Source organism: Haliotis rufescens, unplaced genomic scaffold (assembly GCF_023055435.1).
Source record: "Haliotis rufescens isolate VD_foot unplaced genomic scaffold, xgHalRufe1.0.p SCAF_128, whole genome shotgun sequence".
NCBI lineage: Eukaryota > Metazoa > Mollusca > Gastropoda > Lepetellida > Haliotidae > Haliotis > Haliotis rufescens.
Window position 1 is genome coordinate 150,429 of NW_025963811.1, and position 24,653 is coordinate 175,081.

Consider the following 24,653-nt stretch of genomic DNA (forward strand, 5'->3'; position numbering starts at 1 on the left):
ACTTGGACAAATGACCCGTGAAGATCCGGGGTAGAATAGGTCTTCAGCAACCCGTGCTTGCTGTAAAAGACGACTATGCTTGTCGTAAGAGGCGACTAACGGGATCGGGTTGTCAGGCTCGCTGACTTGGTTGATTCATGTCATCGATCCCAATTGCATGGATGATCATGATATCAATCACTGGATTGTCTGGTCCAGACTCGATTATTTACAGACCCCCGTCATATAGCTGGAATATTGCTGAGTGCGGCATTAAACAAACCAACCAACTTGGACAAATATTTCACAATAGAACAAAACAGGAAAAGCTGGAAGGAAAACGTAAACATAATTCAGAAGCATTTGCATATGTTAATAGGGAACTTGTAGAACAAATATCAGCTCAAGAGAGAGGTTATTATTATTATACTTGAACGTCTGTGACGAATCTGATAATACAGAACCATATTTGACAGTGGTGACGTTGGCGTTGACGTTGACGTTGATGATGAGGTTGTTGATGTAACAACCAGCTATGACGCTGATGAAAATGTGGGATATAGTGACACTGTAAATACCACTACACGTAGTAGAGTCCCCACCCACCCCCATCCCCATCCCCACGGCCCAAAAATCCTCAACCACAACCCCGCCCAACCCCTCAACCCCGAGCAATAAAATTATGAAGAGTCCCTTATTGACAAAGTAGACACAATTCTAGATAACAAGTTCTGTATTTAATGTAAAGGCGACGTTTCGGTATAGATCCTCATACAGTTGTCAAGCAAGGAAGGTCGGGGTTCGATCACCGCCCTGGTCATACCAAAAGACGTAAAAGATGGTACTTGTTGTTACCCTGCCTGTCTTTTATTGGCCATGTCTGTCGTTTGACGCACACACATTGATGACATGCATTGTACATTCCGTTTTCATCTGCACTCGGTAGGTCTAATTGTGATAAAGGGTTTATTATATACATGATCAATTTAAGCAGTATACGTCATTGAAATACTTTTTTTCATAACGACAATTTTACTGTTTATATGCTGCATTATATCGTAAGCCTATGTGAATGAAAGGGAGTTACGGTCGTCTTATCACTTGGATCACTTTGTGGAACGGAACAATTATGCACATGGTATTATTAATTTTTCTACTTTTTAAACTTTCTTTCATCCGATTCAGATTGTAATCGAGCCTAATCCTAAGCATGTTGTACACAGATTCTCAAATTGCAAAATCGCTATATGCGTTAAAATAAATGCAATCTTCAGTCAGTGCTGTGATACGAACCCGCCTTTTTCACATTATCGTTACGAAAGAAGCAAAACTGAGAAAATGCGAGTGACCTCCCTTTACAAAAATATAAACAACACGGAAGGCACTCGGTGAAGAACTTTGGAAGGCTCACTCAGGTATTGTTTCAACTTTCAAAGTGAATTTGCTAGACGCTAATGGCATAAGGAGGACACTTTAATTATTTCATCAATTTTTGATAGGACATCCTTCTGTGTCTTTCCCGAATGTGGACAATAATAAAATTGTCAGTATCTGAATATCTTTAGGACATTTTAGATGACAATCAGTCAATATCCTGGAACGATCTGAAAAGCTGCTTTTGTCAAATTTCGCGTGTAAAGCGGAGCGGGCAACAATGTTCACTGAGGTGTTTCTGGTCACAGCTGACAGTACTAATTGGCTCAGGCTGCCGGCTGTGCCTCGCGCTAGCGTCACTGATCTTGCTGTCTCTTCGTTCCTAATATTCTCAATTTTACCCTTATTTTATCCTTATTTTATCCTTAGTTTATCCTTAGCGCTTGGTCTCGTTTACACGCACATCTTTACGATAATTGGGGTTGGTTGGTTGTTTTATGCCTCACTCAGCAACATTCCAGCTATATGACGGCGGTCAGTAAATAATCGAGTCTGGACCAGACAATCCAGTGATTGATATCATGAGCATCGATCCATGCAATTGGGTTTGATGACATGCTTCAACCAAGTCAGTGAGCCTGCCCACCCGATCCGGTTAGTCGCCTCTTATGACAAGCATAGTAGCCTTTAAATGGCAAGCATGGGTTGCTGAAGAACTATTCTACCCTGGATCTTCACGGGTTAGATACCCCTTCTCGATGAAAATACCCCTTCACAAGCCATTGGGTTAGCCACGCCTTGCCATTCAAACTCCCGATATGCCCATAACAATGCTTACTATTAGGATAGTTGTGAGTTGCTTATATAGGTTTTTATTCAATATTAATCCACTGTAATTTGAGGAATATCAGTTCAATTTTTATCAAGTTTTGTGGACAGAATGGCTTCTGCACATGCACATTTAGGTAAACAATCAGGTGCTGATCATTTGGTAAATGAGCACTATAATTATCTCTGATAGCAGGCCTCAAAGTTGGGACTAAAACAGTCACCAACATGACCAATGCGACCTAAATTTCAGTTTGTAGCCAAATGACTATCTGGAAGAATATCTTGTGGCGACTAAATTCTATTGCTACACATCTGTAGACACAAAAATTAATAACAGCTGATCTTAGAAAAGAGCTAATAATTGTAAATAATTCCTCCTAAAGTTGACAATGAACCAAAATATATAAATACTAATGTAATTAGTACTTTGTTTTAGTTGACAATACTCATTGGATAAGCAAAGTTATACCTATATAATCTGGTAACATAATTTATTAAATTGTATCATTGTTCGAGTCACAAGTAACAGAAATCAAGTACAGTTTTCACTAAAATACAATTCCAAGACGAGTTCTATAACTTGTACATATCATAATAGTTATTTCATAAAAGGTAATTTAAATGCTTTTGGCTACCTACAATATTGACTTCTTGATTGTACCACTGACTCCTGGAAAACAATACCTATAGCCATATGGCTACTTAATAAACATTTAAACTTTGAGGCCTGGATAGCGTCTGTGGTCCCATGGTAAAATGTTGGCTAATTACCGTATTTTCTTGAGTATAGTGCACACTATTTTTTCCCAAAACACAGCTGTGTAGAAGGGTGCGCGCATTATACACGCAATAATGAGTTTTGATGGTTTTTTTCCCCAATGGAGAGACCATGTCAACAAATTCATACTGAAGTACGCAAATTTATCATTTAATTACACTGTCTGGCTATAAAAAGTGTTCTTTGTATATCTGGACTTATGTTTGTAACTTATTTCATAAATTTTATTAAAATTCCTTTTAATATTGTTTTAATTAATTTCGGCGAAATCGTGTGTGAGGTGATCGGATGATCACCCAACTCACTGTTATTAACAGCAACCATGGTCAGATTACTGCTATTGACGCCTTGAAAAGGTAAATCAACATGTCTGGTGATTTTTTTATCACTAATTTCAAATTTGTACAGACCAAGTTTCTCATCACCCGTTCATTACGGTGTAATATGTTTCTGCGCATGATATTCAAATTATTATTTCCAAAATACTGAATCCGCTAGAGGGGGGAGCACATTATACTCGGGTGTGCACTATACTCAAAATACGGTAGATTAAATCATAAGCCAAGCTTAGCTTCAAGCTGGCATTGCGAGTTTGATCCTATGTGGATCGGTAACTGAAATCTGAAAAAGTGCCCCTGGTAAAATGCAAGACTCCCTTTGATGTTACTTGTGATACAGGGAGTGACATTTTATATTGTCCTTTTAAGTTTGTTCTTACCTATTTCAGCATGTAACACATGCAATGTGCAATGGTGTCTGAATTTATTGAATACAATCTTGCGTTCATGGTGTCTGAATTTATTGAATACAATCTTGCGTTCATGGTGTCTGAATTTATTGAATACAATCTTGCGTTCATGGTGTCTGAATTTATTGAATACAATCTTGCGTTCATGGTGTCTGAATTTATTGAATACAATCTTACGTTCATGGTGTCTGAATTTATTGAAAATAATCTTACGTTCATGGTGTCTGAATTTATTGAAAATAATCTTACATTCATTGTGTCTGCATCTATTGAATAGAATCTTGTGTTCAATGTAACTGCATTTTTTGAAAGAATCTGGTGTTTTTCATTAATTACAAGAGCCCTTTACTGGACGCACAAATGTAGAGAATGGAAGCAGAAAAAATTACTACTGCATCCCGAGGTATGTCCACTGTCCACATGATCATTGATTTATTCCAGGCTCTGAAGTAATTATCAAAACATATAGTACACTACAGCATTTCATTATTTTACAGGACCCTCATATAGCCTGCAAGGACCCTTAAAATTAATTATTGGGGGTCCCCTGAACCCCCACTTTTGTAAGTCAAGATAAACCCCTGGCTTACGCTGCTTCATCTTTCACAGACAAGACGGGATCTGTGGTCAGGCTCGCTGACTTGGTTGATGCATGTCATCAGTCTCAATTGTGTGGATCAATGCTCATGCTGTCAATCACTAGATTGTCTGGTCCAGACTTGATTATTTACAGACCGCCTTCATATAGCTGGAATATTACTGTGGCGTGATACAACAAACAAACAAACAAACAAACAATTGTTATCTATCATGTTTATCATCTTTTGATTGTAAGGATAATAAATAAAATGAAATTTCAAATAACATGTGCAGCTAGTACAAATGAACCTCACTCAGACATCTGTGGCCAAAGTTAAATCAATATCATCTGAGTTGTCTCCCTTGGCTAACACGTATGGTATACCTGTTTCATGTTTTGTTGTACACAAAGCAGAGACACATGCATGTATAGATTTGATTGATTTTTCAGACAAATGTGAAGTGAAGTCTGTGTCAGAACGTAGCCGTGTGAGGCTACAGTATTGAACAGAGCTGCAAATATCTACACGTTGATGTGACAATTTATTCTCACAAATGGCTGGTGAGGTGAGTATTTGGAGATGGAGATGTAGACAGAAGTAGGATGATCAGTGTTAATAATTTAAAGGGGGTCTGGGTTCCTTGAGGTCTGTTGCCATAGTATTTGAATTCAGGGACACCGAATTCTGAAGATATAAATTAGGGCTATGACAAGGACACCTTCTATGTCATGGCTTATTTCCAACACTGTATGTTAATGATGTTAATGATGTTAATGATGTCGAGAACACCGGTACACTAGTGCATTGTTGGCAGACTCTGCATGATGGGATACCCGATACACTTATTTTGGCATCCATTCACATTTAAACCAATATCGATTGTCCACGTTGATCTCACATCAATTTCAATAAATAAGTACAAAATATGTTTTAAATTCCTCGTAACTTTCTTGCTCGTCTTTTCGGAAAAAAACCTGAGCGATAACAAGATTGACCAGCTTTTCCTTTCTCTGTCATAATACAACTTGTTTGTTTATTATTTTCTCATACAGAATAGTTTACTTGACTCAGTGTGATGTTGATGGGTAGAAGTCAGTTGTCCTTCTTTACCTTGACGGACCACCTCCGTGGTCACGCGGTAGAGCGTCCGACAGGAGAGCGGAAGGTCTGGGGTTCGATCCCCGGCCGCGTCATACCAAAGGACGTTAAAAGATGGTACTTGTTGTTACCCTGTCTGGCGCTCGGCATTAAGGGGCTAAAACAAGGACTGGTCGGCTTGGAGTCAGTATACTGTGTCTGAGTGGGGTATTCATGTTCAACTGTGGCATGATATCTCAGTGAGCTGGCACTATAAATCAGCATCAGTCCGGACTAGTACAAGCAGCCACACAGACATGCATGCACATCACTATATAAGTGCAATAATCTTGGATGCGACGTTAAACCCAATTTCACCTCACCTCGCCTCACCTTTACCTTGATGAGTGAGTCTATAGACTCTTTTCTCAGTTTAATGACTGGGTTTTCCTCTCAGATGTGGTACATGCAGTATCGAGATACGTATCGTCCTGTGTGACACCTGTATCGTGACATCCCTACTGTGCATGCGCTATGTACGTGTACTATGATTATCACTATTCTGTGTTTTGCTTAGGTTTTGTATGAGTATTTGAACTTTAGGTCATTAAACAGCGTGATATGGTCATATGACAAGCACCACCCACATCATCATAAAGTTCGCTGCACGTCTCGTTTTTATTTCCATTTTAAAAAACCCCACCCAAATCCTTAAATATTCCAAGTCCAACGGTAGTCAAATACTGTATTCCAGTATTTTACTCATCAAGGAATACATTTATGTAGGGAGGCCCTATCCCAGGTTGATTGTACACAACTGTTTATTGATTACGCAACTGTTTATTGATTACACAACTGTTTATTGGTTACATATATACTAGTTTACAAGAACCTTCCCCCTCCCCCCCCAAAATAAAAAAAAATAGACACCGCCTGCCCGCACTATATTTTCAAAAAACATTGCCTGAGACCAAAATCTTTTATTTTTTTAAGGCTTGGGTTTTGTATGACTATTTGAACATAAGAATATTAAACAGCGTCATATGACAAGCTGGGATGTGTTGTTTCAAATGGGGAATTTATATTGACATTTGTGCAGACTTGGAGCGATAGGTCTCTGAGCAGGCTGAGATAAATCCCTGTAGAATCACTATCATTTTGATTGAAATATATTCATAACAGATGCAAAGTAACAGAAGTAACAGAAATGATTTATTCAATGCCGTCTATCCATTTCCTAGGTGTTATTTCATGTCTATGTTATCATGATGAATATTGATTCTGAAATATATACAGGTGTGATGGTATGTATGATAATGTTTTAATGTTCTGTTTTGACAACATGAAAAGTATTCATGATAGTAACATCTGGTAGGTGCATATTTAGCTGGAGCAGTTTGAGGCTTCAGAACGGAGTTATATGTTTTGTGTTTGAGTCTTCGATAGGTGGGACAATTTAATAAAAAACATGTTTCAGTGTTTGTTTATTTATCATAAGAATATGATTATGTTGTGTATGAATTAATAGTTATATTATCTCATCGTTTTATCATGGCTAGCCCTCGGCATAAAGGGGATAAAACAAGGACTGGTTGTCTCAGAGATAGTATCGTGTGTGATTGGGGCATTCATGTTAAACTGTGATATATCTCAGTGGGCTAGCATTATATAACCTGATACAATTGTTTGTTTGTTTAACGCCACACTCAGCAATATTCCAGCTATGTGACGACGGTCTGTAAATCGAGTCTGGACCAGACAATCCAGTGATTGATATGAGCATCGATCTTAAGCAACTCATGCTTGCTTAAAAGGCGACTGTCGTAAGAGGCGACTAACAGGATCACGTGGTGAGGTTCGCTGACTTGGTTGATGCATGTAATCGATCCCAATTGCATGGATTGATGCTCATGATATTAATCACTGGATTGTCTGGTCCAGACTTGATTATTTACAGACTGCCGTCATATAGCTGGAATATTGCTGAGTGCGCCGTTAAACAACAAACCAACCAAACAAATAAGACAAAAGTAATGTCTGCATAGTTTAAGAGATTGCCTTAAACTATTTTATTCAAGTGAACCTGTCGTCACTTTTATTAGAATAACATTGAGTTAATACTTCAATTTAGGCTCATTAAGGTTTAGGTTTCAACAGCGAATCATATTCATTGTGTAGGATCAAACACTCCAGGTTTTGTTATGAGATTTAAAACCCAATTCCAAGGGATAAACCTGTGAGGCGCGAGTCCGGACGTTTTTTCCTGAGGATGAAGGTTTTAAATCTCAGAAAACCCCGAGGGTAAGTGTTTCATCTAACTTTTTAAGTGAAAAAAGAACTTAAAACAACAATTATCAGCATTTTTTGTTTTAATGGAAGAGAGAATGGAAGCCGAAAAAATGACTTCTGCATCCCGAGGTACGCACAATAATATTCATTGTACCTACAGTGCATCAAGAGCAGTTATGGGTGTCTGTTATTTCATCCATCAATCATGACCACTGTCCACATGATCACTGATTCATTCCAGGCTCTAAAGTAATTATCAAGATGTACAGAACTCTACAGCATTTCATTACTCTACAGAACCCTCATATAGCCTGCAAGGACTATTAAAAGTAATTATTGGGGGTCCCCTGAACCCCTACTTTTGTAAGTCAAGATAAACCCCTGCCTTACGCTGCTTCATCTTTCACAGACAAGACGGGATCTGTGGTCAGACTCGCTAACTTGGTTGATGCATGTCATCAGTCTCAATTGTGTGGATCGATGCTCATGATATCAATCACTGGATTGTCTGGTCCAGATTCGATTATTTACAGACTGACGTCATATAGCCGGAATATTGCTGAGTGCGGCGTTAAACAACAAACAAACAAACAAACATTTTTTCTATGTTTTGTTTCAGGTGAATGCTGCCTCACAGTAGTCAGGCGAGGCAACGAAAGAGCATGTCCTCATGGAAAGACCGACTTACACGTGATCAGGAATCAAAGTCTTTCAACAGCGTGATGGCGAGGGAGAGAAACGGAAGCAAGCAGCGTCTTGTTCCAGAGTATCGGGACTCTGCATCAGATGGAGACTCAGACGATGAGGGGTCGTGGGGCTCCGTGGATGAAGATTATGTTTGTAAGTAAACTTTCTTTTGGACATGATTGTTTTTTTATTACTTGCATGGCGTTGCATACATTTTCAAAAATGTGAAATGAAATGAAATATTATTTTGTTTTAGCCTTGTTTTGCAGATATAAGCTTATTAGAATGGAAAAACTTCAAAGGTGGTCATAGAACTAAAGTTCCAAGAATACATGCATGGTTATGCAAACTGTGAGTGGCCGGAGCTGCCGATAGAGGAACATGCTTTCTCATGTCACAAACACCTGGTGTATCATTGATTTTCAGTGAACCATTTATATAATTTTCACTGCTGTTTTCTCTTTAACTCCCAGTGGAATCTGTTTCGGAGGATAATCAACACTGATTCTTCTCCAGTGTTGATGTTTTATATTGAATGAACCAAATATTCCTTCCTATTCACATAGAAATTGTAAGTGTCAGTTGTTATTCTTCAATCTTACATTGAAATCTCTGTCCATAGAGGGGGCACGGGTGGCCCAGTCGTCTAAGGCGCCGCGATTCGCTGTGCAGAGTTGCGTCCCTTCAGCACGCCAGAAACCTATGATTGTGGGTTCGAATCCCGGTTCGCCCCAATTATGTTTCTAGGTTTGTCAGCACCATACCCGTGCTCGTGGGTTTCACCGAAGTGGTAAACGTTTGAAACCTGCATCACTTCAGGCTCTTCTCCCACATTAAGCTGACACGCTGTGATATAACTGGAATACTGTTAAAAGCGGCGTTAAGCCAAACTCACTCAGTCTGTCCACGGGATTCTGAGGATGTGTAATGCTTTGTTGTCACTAATACCAAGGAAAGGAACATGCCCCTTGTGGCAGCCTGGGGCCTCTATCTTCATGCCAAGGCCACCCCAAAATTATGACATAATTCGATAATTATGTTAACAATATTGAATGAAATATGGTGAAAAACAGTGTGTAAAATAGCTGCCTGCCCCCTCGCCATGGCTAGCAAAATTTCTGTAGGGCTACTGACTTTTTAACAGTTTTCAGTTAATGCCCACGTCTTAGTTGATTAAAATGAAAAAAGTTCTACCATTTCCGTAGATCAATACAACCATCAAAACATAAATAATGAAAAATTGAAAAAATAAATCAACTGTGTCACAAATCAATGTTTTGAAATAAGAGTTATCCCCCTTCATCTTGTTTGAGAGACTGTTTTCACTGTAACAATGTGTATAACAAACATGTTTCGATTGGTTGTAATTTGTAGTTTAACCAATCACAAGCTGTGTGACTTAATATACATTGATTACTCATGTTAAACATTTTGGGGCGAAAAATAAACTGTCACATTTTTAAGCTAGTGAAATTTGAAACTGGCTAGAAACTTTTAAGGCTAACTAGCCCACCTGGCCAGCAATATTTTGAAACTATGACATACAGTGGGTACACACTTGGGAGAGTGGAAATACCAACTTCAATAAGAACATCAACACATTCAACATCACGGTATATTGAGCATCAGTTGTTTGTACATTAATGATACATTCAAACACCCCGGGGGGCGGTTGGGTAGCCTGGTGGTTAAAGCGTTCGCTCGTCACGCTGAAAACCTGGGTTCGATTCCCGACATGGGTACAATGTGTGAAGCCCATTTCTGGTGTCCCCCGCCGTGATATTGCTGGAATATTGCTAAAAGCGGTGTAAAGTCAAACTCACTCACTCACTCAAACACCCTGGCTGCATCACATCAAGAGAAGAGCGGACGGTCGGTGGTTCCGATCCCTGGCTGCATCATGCTCAAAGACGTTAAAGGATGGTACTTGTTGTTACCCTGCCTGGCGCTCGGCATTAAGGGGTTTAAACAAGGGTGGTGGGTTTGGAGTCAGAGGGCTGGCACTATAAAATCGACATTAGTCTGAACTAGTATAAGCATCCACATACACATCTCACCACACCTCATTCAGAGAACATCAGGTGATTTTTTTTAACGGAAGCAGTTATATTTTCTGTTTGATTGGATTAAGTTTCGATTAACTGCGTCTTGGGTAAACATCATGGATGTCATTTTCTGTCTCTGAAACATCCACTGGTTTCGGGGGAGGTTGTAGTCACAAGTTTTGGCTATGGGTCAACTGAGTCGTATTATTTTAAAGATGCGCTAATTTCAAGATTTACGGTAACTGTAATACTGTTCATTTACACAATGGTTTGTATGTCAAGCTACTCACAGTGTTAGCTCATTCGCGGAGCTCTCTATACTATCGCTGCCACCAGTCAAAACTCCCCACTGTGAATAGGTGGCCACAACCATGCATGGAGTTGAACTCGCAACCGAATGACCGCTATGTTTACAAACAAGTGACGACTGTCGTGACGCCGAATACACTTATCGCTGCTAATTTGAATTTCTGTTTCATTAAAACTATCGTGTTATTGATATAGTAAGAATGTAAGGGAGAAGTTGGTTGATTTTCTGTTAGTCTGCAATCTCGAACCAATCTGATTATTAAAACAACAAAGTAAATTTATCTGGAAAACATGGTCAGTCGTAAACCTTTTCAAAATGAAATATCATGGCATTCCCAAAGACATAAACAAAAGTATCAACGTTACTACATTTGGGGTTAGAGGGCAAATTTCAAGATTCTTGTAATGGCCACGCCCACACTGGTGGCAGCGATGTTACCGAGAGTGTAACGAAGGTGTCATGCGCTGGGAAGGAGCTTGCGTGTATTTCATGCAGGGGAGACAACTCTTTATGGCCTAAGAGTCCTGTGGGTTACACACAACAAAGTGTTTTTTCCATAGGCTTCTATAGTAACGTTATATTGTTAAAAAAAATAACTAAGCATTCAACAACTGTAACCTGTACATGTGTGTACAGTCTGGCCTTAAAGCAGCAAAAAATAACAAAAAAATCCTAGCTTAGCCAGCTCCTTTTCAGAGTACAGGAAGCTGAACACACCACCCCCAGTTCTGCACCAAATGTCACTTGCTTGAAAATACTGTGGTCCCATTCAGCATAAATCATCATGTTAAAAAAGGCTGCACTAAGTATCGAAAAACATTGTCAGTTTTAATTACTGGATGGATATCGGAATATGCCTGCTACCACTAGAAAGAAAGATGTGTATGGCTTGTCACATTCATTAAAATTGTTGCAACATCTCTGTAAATATTATACTATATCTTATTAGATATTATACTATATCTGAGTGAGGCGACCAATGTGTCTTATACATGAGGAGGTGTAAAATGTTGTTTAAATTTTGTTTTTTTTAAGGTTTTCAATAAGTTATTCTTAGGAGATCTAGAAAAAGCATATTTTAAAAAACACTTCTTCCTGGGTCCAGACTTGCTCTTACTTTGATTTTCTCTTGAAGTTAAAAAGTTTTCACTTATTTTATCCATATATGTATTTGAGCATGTCCAACAAACTTGCTTGTATGAGAAAGAAAAGGGGCTAGATGTCAGCCATTTGAGCACATCTGTTAATTTTCAAACCATTAGTTCAAGTTAGAGTTGAGGAAAGCTTTGAACTGTTCGCCATTTCAAGTGGAATAAAAGTGCCCTTTTCATACCACCTCCTTTGTTTGTGCAGAGACTTTTCATTCTAATAATACCCTGCAATGTACTGTGTCAGACTTCAGGCTTTGAAAGCCTTCTGGACGAACAGTTTATAAATATGATTGAAGTTCAGTAAAATCAGCTAGATTTGGGCCTCAGTAAAATTGACCTAAATGTTTTGCTTGTTGGGAGTGTTGATGAACACCCATCTTCCTGAAGCAAGGGAGTTAACTTACTTTTAAGTCCAGTTTCCACCCTTGCCAAACTAGGCTGGAATTCCTGGGCTCAATTGTAGCGCCACCAGTGGTTATTACGAGTTATGTCCCTTCTAATCCTCTCCAATGGCCAAATCAGATTCCACCTCTCGTATCACTTTGTATTTGTATCAAACAAAATGGCGGTACCCAATCAAGACGATCTGACCGATAATCAAGATCTATTATGTGATAAAACGGGTCTTACATCGCGAAGTGCATCATATTGCGTGAGCACCTTGATTAAAACATGAAAAGATTTGGAAAATATTTTTTGACAACGAGTTGGCAGTGTACATGCTTTGCAAATCCTGCAATCGACAGAAAGCTACATGACAGATTACTGACTGGATTTCGTTGCGCGATTTTGATTGGACTATGCATAAACTCGTTAGTCCAGCCAAAATGTAACTCCATAATACCAACCTAGTTCGGCAAGGGTGGAAACTGGACTTTTATAGTCAGTTAACTCTCTTGCCTCGGGAAGATGAGGAACACCGTATGCCAAAGGTTTGAAGTGGCAATACCTCATTCTGATGAGAGTGATTTAGTATACCACATCATCATCATCATCAGCAAGCCCTATTGGCTTCATTCAAATTTGTTTTTAAATCTTCCCTGTAAGTGTAACATCCAGTTCCATTTCTAAATCCCCTGGTTTATTTCATGAACCATGCATGTTCACTCTACATGTCTACGTGAAGATCCGGGTGAGAATCGGTCTTCAGCAACCCATGTTTGCCGTAAAAAGCGACTAACGTATTCAACATAATAACCGCCCAGGGCGCTCTCAAAATTATAAATGGGGGCTCTTAAAAATGAGGTTGAAAGATTGTAAATTTTGTGGTTTATGCTGACAGCCTGAAATGATATAAAAGAAGAATCTGTGTGTATTATACACGATAGATATATTTTCGAGAATTTAATTGCCCATAATTAAGGGTGCATATAACAAATGAGTGCGTATAATACACAATTAAAAAAGTCTTGAGTACATTGATCAATCAGAAAGGGTGCTCACTGGGTTTCACTAGCTTCACCAGCAAATATGTTAGCAAATAACGCCGTGGGCGACTATTACGTCGAATACGGTATGCTTGTCGTAAGAGACGACTAACGGGATTGGGTGGTCAGGCTCGCTGACTTGGTTGAAGCATGTCATCGTATTCCAATTGTGGGGATCGAAGCTCATGACGTCAATCACTGGATTGTCTGGTCCAGACTCGATTATTTACAGACTGACATCATATACCGTATTCGACATAATAAGCGCCCTGGGCACTCTCAAAATTAGAAATAGGGGGCTCTTATTAGAATATTATTTTGGTAAAAAAAAAACAAAGATCGTAAATTTCGTGGTTTATGCCAGGACAGCCTGAAATGTTTATATACAACAGATATACTTTCCCAGAATTTTATTTCCCATAATTAAGGAGGCATATAACACACATATTATACACGAATAAATAAGCCTTGTGTACATTGATCAATCGAAAGGGGTGCTAATTGGGATTGTTCACTAGCCAATATATATTAGCAAATATCACCGTGGGCGCTTATTAGAGCGGGGCGCTTATTACGTTGAATACGGTAGCTGGAATATTGCTGAGTGCGTCGTTAAACAACAAACAAACAAACAAAAGCTTTAGATGTCTGTCCAAATTAATGTTTTACCGGCACTGTAGTCTTCACCACAAGGAATTTAAGCAGTGTTCCAGGTGATTTTGTTTCAGAAAATGATGTTTCTGCTCTAGATATTAGAGTGTGTTTCTCTTACTGTTTTGTACTTCTCAGTACTGTGGAGTCATGAGTTTGCCTCAGGGCAGGAAATGGGCAAAAAATACATTTATGCTTTACAATAATACTTATAATTACTTACAATGATATTTCTGCCCAAAATGTAATCCTGTAGACACAGGAGAATTCTGTAAATTCCACAGACACCTTGAGAAGCTGCTCTGTCATAACCTGTGAGGAGTTATATCTTGACCAGTGGTCACACTCAACACTGTCTGTTCACGAGTGGAAGCAGTCAATGTTAAAGGTTGACTAATGAAGCCAGTGGTCGATAGTATGAGCAACTTGACTGTTGTCAGATCATAAGACAATGCAGTCATTGTTGGAGGTTGACCAATGAAGCCAGTGGTCAATAGTATGACCAACACTCAACTCTGTCTGTTCACGAGAGGAAGTAGTCAATGTTGAAGGTTGACCAGGGAAACCAGTGGTCAATAGTATGACCAACACTCAACTCTTTTTGTTCACGAGAGGAAGTAGTCAATGTTGAAGGTTGACCAGAGAAACCAGTGGTCAATAGTATGACCAACATTCAACACCGTTGGTTAACGTGAGGAAGCAGTCAATGTTGAAGGTTCACCAGAGAAACCAGTGGTCAATAGTATGACCAACACTCAACACTGTCTGTTCACGAGAGGAAGTAGTCAATGTTGAAGGTTGACCAGAGAAACCAGTGGTCAATAGTATGACCAACACTCAACTCTGTCTGTTCACGAGAGGAAGTAGTGAATGTTGAAGGTTGACCAGAGAAACCAGTGGTCAATAGTATGACCAACATTCAACACCATTGGTTAACGAGAGGAAGTAGTCAATGTTGAAGGTTGACCAGAGAAACCAGTGGTCAATAGTATGACCAACATTCAACACCATTGGTTAACGAGAGGAAGTAGTCAATGTTGAAGGTTCACCAGAGAAACCAGTGGTCAATAGTATGACCAACACTCAACACTGTCTGTTCACGAGAGGAAGTAGTCAATGTTGAAGGTTGACCAGAGAAACCAGTGGTCAATAGTATGACCAACACTCAACTCTGTCTGTTCACGAGAGGAAGTAGTGAATGTTGAAGGTTGACCAGAGAAACCAGTGGTCAATAGTATGACCAACATTCAACACCATTGGTTAACGAGAGGAAGTAGTCAATGTTGAAGGTTGACCAGAGAAACCAGTGGTCAATAGTATGACCAACATTCAACACCATTGGTTAACGAGAGGAAGTAGTCAATGTTGAAGGTTGACCAGAGAAACCAGTGGTCAATAGTATGACCAACATTCAACACCATTGGTTAACGTGAGGAAGCAGTCAATGTTGAAGGTTGACCAGAGAAACCAGTGGTCAATAGTATGACCAACATTCAACACCATTGGTTAACGTGAGGAAGCAGTCAATGTTGAAGGTTGACGGGCTATCGACCAGGTCAGTTAATCAGCACACCGGTGTCTTATTTCATGGCCTCGTGATGTGTTCCAGCAGACAACCTGATGGTACAGAGGCTGATCCGTAATGCCGGTCACAGCTGCCGGTCGACCAGCTGGCCATCCTTCCAGATTGTATAGAGTATTCATCACTCGATATGGGAAATGTCAACTAACTTTAAAATAATCGGGTTGTTAATGATAATAAGCTATTTACAGTCAAGTCTCGTAAATCCGACACTCGTTAACCCGACAATCGGCTTTATCCGATATTAATGATTGGAACCGATTAAATGAGTGCTATTAAGACCCGTTAATCAGACCGTCTCGCACTCCGACTCCGACACACCTAATTTGCAACGAATTACCGAATCACTCATTAACCAGTCTCGTTAATCCGACACAGTGATCAGCGTACTCCGTGGTCATCTGCCCGCGAGTGCACAGCCCGTGTTTTGATGGGAGACGAATCGGCTGGTAGCTGCATATTACAATGGCTGCTGAGATAAACTTGCTTAACAATAAACAATCAATGCTTCAAATAAAGAAAACGGGATAAATCACATGCTTAGTTTACCTCAATCTTATTAAAATCAGATACAAGTTGTCGCTATTGACGGGGACATCCCATTACAGGTCACGTCAGAACAACCTTTCGCGAACTATGACCTACCTATGAAATGACCAACAGGAAGTCGACGTTAGCCACTTAGAAAGCAGCTTTCTTAAGCTTCGGGTACCAGTTTCAAAGTTGCGACTTCCATTCCAGACTATGCTATTTAAAGTATTTTCAATAAGCCATACAGTCCGTAACTGTTGTTTTGTCTTAAACTTTAGAGGTTGTATGATTAGAAAACATATTCTGCCAAAAATGTAACAGAACAATATGAATATTTATTTTATATTTTTTATTACGTGTTTAAATCCTTGTCTATCGTGTAGTTGTCCGATTTTTTATCAAGAACATTGATACCACTTAATTTAGTTTTTCCAACATACTCGTTAATCCGACATAATCATATGCAACCAACAATGTCGGATAAACGGGACCTGACTGTATATTGCGCATATTTCCACACCACACAGGAGCGTGCTCATTATTACCCCGGTCACTGGATCATTCTCAGCTCCCTGGGGAGTATACAACCCAAGCTGTCTGTTAGGTGCTAGAAGGTGCCTCATCCTACCAGGTACCCATTCACTGCTGGGTGAACAGAGGCACATTTTGAACAAAGTCACGTGCCTAAGGAGACGCCACATGTGCTTCAGTGTGGGGCAGGGCCGAAGCCCGAGATACTTTCAGGAATCAAGCTGCTTAACTCGGTCACCCATCCAAGGACTTAATGTCACCTGATTTGAGACCTGAGCAAGTTGCCGAGCATTTGGCGATCACTGTTTGAAATAATTTTAGAACCCCAAAAGACAGCCAGGCAGGTGACCCGTAAATGTTGCCTGCCCGTCTTCAAAGTTATCTGCTTAAATATTGAGACACTGTTAATATTGAGACACTGTTAATATTGAAACACTGTTAATATTGAAACACTGTTAATATTGAGACACTGTTAATATTGAGACACTGTTAATATTGAAACACTGTTAATATTGAGACACTGTTAATATTGAGACACTGTTAATATTGAAACACTGTTAATATTGAAACACTGTTAATATTGAGACACTGTTTATATTGAAACACTGTTAATATTGAAACACTGTTAATATTGAGACACTGTTTATATTGAGACACTGTTAATATTGAAACATTGCAAAAATAAGAGACCAATGTGTGTCATGATTCAGTTGGAATAATGCAAATAATCACTTGAGTATCTACAAAGAGTTATGATAATACTGAATATATTAGTAGTCGGCAGGTGGAGGAAAGTTTTTATGCAGCCTGACAGTAGGTCACCAGCCATGGGCAGACAGGCAGGCAGTTATTTCGGACACTGTTGGTGATTAATGGGATGGGTTTGACTTTAGATGTTAAAATACATGAATGAGGAACTCTGTTTGTCATTTCCACCTTAAAGTTTCCCCTTTTAGAAACAGATGGACCGAAATTGTTGAAATCTTACGGTACATTATGTCTATTGATTTATTCCTTACCAAAATGGGGGCACAGGATGCCCAGTTGTCTTAGGCGCCGCGATAGGCTGTGCAGATTGCGTCCCTTGGGCACGCCAGAAACCTATGATTGTGGGTTAGAAATCCTGGACCTGATTATGTTTCTAGGTTTATCAGCACCCTACCCTTGCTCGTGGGTTTTACTGAAGTGGTAAACGTCTGAGACCTGCATCACTTCGGGCTTTCCTCCCACATTAAGCTGACACGTTGGATATAACTGGAATACTGTTAAAAGCGGCGTTAAACCCGACTCACTCACTCACCCTTACCAAAACAAATGACCTCAAAACTTGTTTAGGGATAATCTATTTGACAAGGAATAAGTTCATGCAACAATGTGGTAAGATATGACTGAACAAAGTGTTGTATCATATTGTAAAGCATTCTACCAACAAAAAATAAGGGAATTATAAAATCATAGTTACGATACCTGTCTGTACAATTAATTGTGGGCATATAGATCAATATCTGGTGTATCCACCATGTTGGGCGATACAGGCACGCCACCTTTATGGCATACCGTTGATTAACTTGTGTACGGTTGCCCTTGGTATTGCCGATATTCCACCTGAAGAGCTGCCCCAGGCTGGGTCATGTTGGCGGGTGCTAGGACGAGGTGTACAGTCGAGGACACCCCACAGGGTCCCTACTGGGGACATGTCACGGGACTTAGCAGGCTGAGTCGTGTTGGCGGGTGCTAGGACGAGGTGTACCCCACAGAGTCTCTACTGGGGACATGTCACGGGACTTAGCAGGCTGAGTCGTGTTGGCGGGTGCTAGGACGAGGTGTACCCCACAGAGTCCCTACTGGGGACATGTCACGGGACTTAGCAGGCTGAGTCGTGTTGGCGGGTGCTAGGACGAGGTGTACCCCACAGAGTCCCTACTGGGGACATGTCAGGGGACTTAGCAGGCCAGTCCAGTGTGCAGAGACGACTTGGACACAATGTGGTCGGGTATTGCCATCTTGCAGTTCAAGATTTCTGCTGATACTACTAGCGAATGGAACAACAACAGCATGCAAGCGGAACTGGGACAAACGAGTACATGATAAGTTGAGGAGTATGAACCTAGAACATTTTATCTCTCTTAGCAACAATTTCCACACCTCTTTTATTACATCTGAAATATGTGCCAAAATCCAGGAGAGTTTTAGAGCGAGCTGGCAAACTAAGTACAGAGAACTCACAGGAGTAGTGTGGGAGGAAACAAGTTGAGACTGTACAGACATTTTAAGAGTGGTATTTGTGTTGAACCATATATTTGGAACTCGATTCCCAGGAGTAATAGAAGTGCCTTAGCAAAATTCAGAAGCGGAGTAGCCCCAATAAACATAGAGACTGGACGATACACAAATACACCGATGGAGGAGAGAACGTGTTTTTACTGTAAGGATGAAGTTGAGGTGAAATCCATGTTTTATTACGGAGAGTAGTTGGATGGGTGACCACGTTCAGCAGCTTGACTCCTGAGAGTTTCGAGGGCTTCGGTCCTGCCCCACACTGAAGCACATGTACCACATGTGGCGTCTCCTTAAGCAGGTGACTTTGTTCTAAATGTGCCTCTGTTCACCCAGCAGTGAGTGGGTACCCGGTAGGATGAGATGGTAATGTGGCTGTTAACCTTCTAGCCTCACAGGCAGCTTGGGTTGTATACTCCCTAGGGAGCTGAGAATGAAAATCTATTGCTCACTGATCCATTGACCGGGGTAATAATGGTGTAGCGCTAATTTTATGACAATTACAACAATCAAGAGTCATTCAGGGGCATTTGATTACTTCTGTGGTATAATTTCACAGCTTTGGTCATTCAAACCAAACCAGGGGGCACGGGTGGCCCAGTCGTCTAAGGCAACGCGATTCGCTGTGCAGAGTTGCGTCCCTTGGGCACGCCAGAAATCTATGATTGTGGGTTCGAATCCCGGTTCGCCCCGATTATGTTTCTAGGTTTGTCAGCACCATACCCGTGCCCGTGGGTTTCACCGAAGTGGTAAACGTCTGTGACCTGCATCACTTCGGGCTTTCCTCCCACATTAAGCTGACACGCCGCGATATAACTGGAATACTGTTAAAAGCGGCGTTAAACCCAACTCACTCACTCACTCACTCAAACCAAACCATGCCCTCACTTGCGGGACCTTACATGGATGGATAGTGCAATGTCATGAAGGGTAGAAAAAGTTGTTTAACAAATTGTCATTGTTGGTGTTTTTATGCCTGTTGTTACAAGGGGGTCTGCACTGTAAACTGAACAGCGCTACATTCGCATGTGAAATGTGGACATGTTAGGCCAACCTACTACAGTTACAGTTTACTGTAATAAAATCCTGTGAAATGAAAAGTCTAAATCAGAAGCGTATCTTTTCCTGTAGTAGTTATTGATGCCCTCAATGCAACTGTCGAACCCATTCGACAAGCGCGTAGTCGAAAACACCCCCAAATGCAACTCGCTATAACTGTTTAACGTGTAGGCTTTGCATATATTTTAGGTTATGTATGTATGCATAAGTGCTCAGCTTTCAGTAGTTTATTTACCTCAAAAAGAAAACATCGCGAGTTAAGATAGTATCGACCAAATGAATCGACACACAACTACCAGAAACGGACTTTGTGGACTTTTGGCACTTCACGTTGAGCGGCATATGCAGTCGGATATTTTCTTTATAATTTTATCATTTTTCATATTCAATCATAATTTTTTGTTTGCTGACAAAAGGAAAACACACAAGTTCCTTAATTTAAATTTTTTTGCAAATTTCAATGTAAATAACTTGTATGATCGTGGCAACGGCGGTAAACAAACAACTCCACATGCATAGTGATCCCGTAAGACTATTACAATAATTTTGTTACATCTTACAGGACCCCGTTATTTTGGAACACAACGCAAACACTGATCTAACTTCATTTTCTAGAATTATTGACACGGATGGATGAGTCTTTGAAAAAAAAATATCTCATTTTGATAGAGTTTGCAAATAATTTTGTTCGATAAACTTTTAGACATATTGACATGCCGACAAACGTCAGTGACACGTTTAGGCGTGGCCTAACTCGCGATTTGTTTAGATGAACAAAGTCAATAAAAACTGCAAATAATGACAAATATTGGATGATACGCAAAATCTGAACTGATATATACATTCTGGGTAAACCATTCAATAGCAAAATAATGCAATTTACGAAAAATAATCAAAATACTTACAATTTTAGCCATCATTTCTGAAACCGGACACACATCGAAGCAAAATGTGCAAAAGTTGGTAAGCTGATTTCAAACAAATTGCAAAATAGACTCAAATTCAAAAGAAAATACATAATTTACCAGTTTTCATCAACTGTTTACTATTTATTGATCTTGGTAGCAATCTTCACTCCTATTTGTTTCATATTTATTCGTGATTGCCGCCGGTGCGTAGCATCATATTTATAAGTCTAAATCCAAAACCATAAAGGATTCCACGCTCGATGATTTGAAAATTATTTTCTGAAAACAATGGCAGCGGAGAGCAACATAACATATTGATATGCCATAATAATAACAACATAGTATTGTTATTGGTCTGTCATTGCAGGAAGGAGAATTTAGAATATTAGGGTTGTTTTTAAAACATTTACTCCCCCTCCCCAATCTTCAGAACGGATGAAAGTAGGGACAGGTCGACGGGATGAATGTAGGGCCTATGTGATTTTGTACCCAAAACAAAATTGTGCTCAAAGTACTTGGTGATTTTGTACCCAAGAAAACTGAACTAAATCTGTATGATTATATATTTTTTCATGTTTACTGCAAACAATGATTTGTGAACAGCTGCTGTTAATAATTAAACATTAACAAATCTATCATCAATACGCTATCATTGTGGTCTCAATATTGATGGAATAAATTTTAAAAAGCTCCGTGAAATTGTTCTAAAATCATGCTAGAATCGATAAATGTATTATAAAAGGATTTTTTTTTTAACTATCCCACATTTAATTTGAAACTAACACTGAAAATATGTATGTAGTATTTTATTGATATATATATATATATATATTACGCACTTGCGTATATCTTATCATATTCGGCATCACATGAAGGCTATTTTAAAACACGTTTTGTCACGCCTTTTTTTGCGCACCTGTTGTGGAGGTTGATCATTGCCGAGCGACGATATCTATAGACGTATTGCCTGTGACACAATTATTCTGGAGAAAACAAAATCATCGGCATGTACATTGCAGATACATGAATCATATCCCTTTATATTCAACGTTACATTGAATGGCGATCCTTATATATCAACAAAAGTTCAAATAAAAGATACCGAGAAACTTGCATGTGGCGGGTTGATTCATCTTCTTCTGTGTCCGGGTCATGGGAGCATGCAAGGTCAAACGGATTAAAATATATTATATATGCAATATAATATGCAAATTATATTGTGAAAATCACTTTGTTATTTCATATTAGTGGTGATTACTGATAATATGTAGAGATTTGTGTTTATTCTGTATGTGACAGGCGAAATATATTTCAAAATTGACTGTAATGATTTGTAACGAAAGATTATCAGCAGACTACCCCAGTCTGTGACATCACATCCAGTGACCTTTGCACTTACTGAAATATTGCTGTCAGATTTCACAATCTTTATTTTAGTGTCTCGATTTCTTGATTGAGATGATTGTCAACGTTTGCCAAGGCATATATATATGAAGGCAATGTAAACTTTGTTGATATTAAAATAGCAATAAGTTATGCCGAGGTCGGCGAAACGGCCATGTTTGATTTTCGAACGTCTGCTAGCATCATGACACTATATTTGTATATCGTAAATATTCAACCAAAACACTGGAAATTAAGATTAGTGAATATTTATGAGGCGTTCATTGTTTCCTGCAAATTTTATAACGTGACACGTCAGATTAACCCGAATGTTCGTATTACTGCAACCGACATGATGACCTCGAAAATTGAGGTTTTTTTCTGTTTAACGTTTTGATAATAAATTAACTGAAACTGTTCATAATTTAACATCACACTGCTATTTACCAATAAAAAATATTGAATTTTATACTCAGTTAAAATTATGATATTGGAGATCTGATTATTGAAATCAAGTTACACAAATTCAATGATTTAAAAAGGTTCCTAACATGAAACGTAAACCACCTTCAATAACGTAATTCAGGCAAGATCACGAAAATTTACAAATTTTGTGTTCGCTTTGGTCTTAACCTTGGTATGATTGAAAATATCAGGAAATGTTTACAAAGCAATGGGTAGTTTTCTATCAGGAATAAATGTGCAAAATGTTTCTGTTTGAAATCGTCCAACCTCTTAACAGTGCCTTATGCTAAAACAAATCAACAGGCTAAGGTTATATAGAATGAGAATCTGTCAAATGTGGTGACGACATAAATAACTTTCATGCCATTTAAGATGAAGTGTTGATTCGGGTGTATATTTATTTTACATTTCATCTGTACGATTTTGCAGCAAACAAACTATAAACTGACACACTGTGATATAACCCCCCTCACACCCCGACAGGCTTTATCGAGGCAAAGCTTTTTTGGTGAATGGATCAAGGGTATTTATTAGTGGTGTAACGATACGGCGAAAACAGTATTGTATCCCGATGCACAGCCCACGATATGATGCATCGATTTGGAAAACATGTATCGCGATACATACGATATTTTGATAACACATTTTTACTTAGGTACTTTTAAACATAAAATACGTTTAACAGTTTCAAAGCCAGTTTGTTGTTTCAGTAAAACATACTGTATTGCTGACAATTTGCTATAACAGTAAATAAACACCTTATATCTTCTTCAACTGTACTTGTCACATCTTTTAGAGAGCAGAAAGACATCAACTTGACTTAGCTTGTACCAGTAACGATGTATTGTGATACGTATCGTATTGTATCGCAACCCCTGTATCGTGATATGTATCGTATCGCGACCCTCCCGTATCGTTACACCTCTAGTACACTGGATACTGACGATGCTGGCCATCCTACAGTGACCAATACCCTTGTTCTGCATATCAGCCAGCTTGTCATATCATCAGCTTCACGTTCAGTTGCTAATTCAATTCACAAGGTTGAATCACCACAGTGTGTTTATCTCCTAACAAATCTGCAAACACCTGATGTTTATGTACAAATAGTTTATCTCTGAGAGCACAAGCAGGATAGATGTCCATTGATGTATTTCAGTTAAACATGACGACTCAATCTCAATAAAATCCGATCTTGTTGCTCGGTACTGCTTTCAGAGGTCTGAGGACATCCCAGAAAGACCTTTCGCGAACTTTGACCGACCAATGAAATGACAAACAACTAGTCGACGTAAGCCAATCAGAAGTCAGCTTTCTCAAGCTTACAACACCAGCTTAAAACTAGTGACTTCCTCTCAAGACAATGCTTTGTAAAGTATTTTGCCAAGTTATTGATTCAAAATTTGAAAACTGAAGAAAACATTCTGGAGTGTGTGACAGATGGCCGAGATTGTTTGGCAGTGCTTCCTACGGGCTGCGTCAGTCTCTAACATTTCCAATGTTTATCCCATTGAGAGATAGACGATGATTCTGAAGGAAGCAGTTGAACAGCCTGTATCTGTCGTTCGGAATTCCTGTGTTAACTTTATAGTGAGTGAGTTGGGTTTAATGCTGCTTTTAACAGTATTCCAGTTATATCGCGGCGTGTCAGCTTAGTGTGGGGGGAAAGCCCTTGGGCACGCCAGAAACCTATGATTGTGGGTTCGAATCCCGGTTCGCCCCGATTATGTTTCTAGGTTTGTCAGCACCATACCATGATACCTGTGTTTGTGGGTTTCTCCGAAGTGGTAAATGTCTGAGACCTGCATCACTTCGGGCTTTCCTCCCACATTAAGCTGACACGCCGCGATATAACTGGAATACTGTTAAAAGCGGTGTTAAACCCAACTCACTCACTCACTTATGGATTCCAACTTGTATTTCATTTTAATGCAACTTTTTCAGTACAGGGGTGAGCACAATTAGCAGGCACAAATGCAACTGTACTAA

At 39.4% G+C, this 24,653-nt stretch overlaps 1 protein-coding gene across 1 annotated transcript in view; it reads left to right on the forward strand.

The window, feature by feature from the left end:
* Positions 1–1,328: 1,328 nt before the first annotated feature.
* Positions 1,329–24,653, forward strand: part of LOC124124721 (endothelin-converting enzyme 1-like) — an 88,962-nt gene continuing 65,637 nt past the window's right edge. Inside the window, exons 1-3 of the mRNA XM_048394024.1 lie at positions 1,329–1,394; positions 4,741–4,856; positions 8,277–8,497. Coding sequence (XP_048249981.1) covers positions 8,281–8,497 — 217 coding nt within the window. The 5' untranslated portion in view covers positions 1,329–1,394; positions 4,741–4,856; positions 8,277–8,280. The remainder of the gene's footprint in view (positions 1,395–4,740; positions 4,857–8,276; positions 8,498–24,653) is intronic.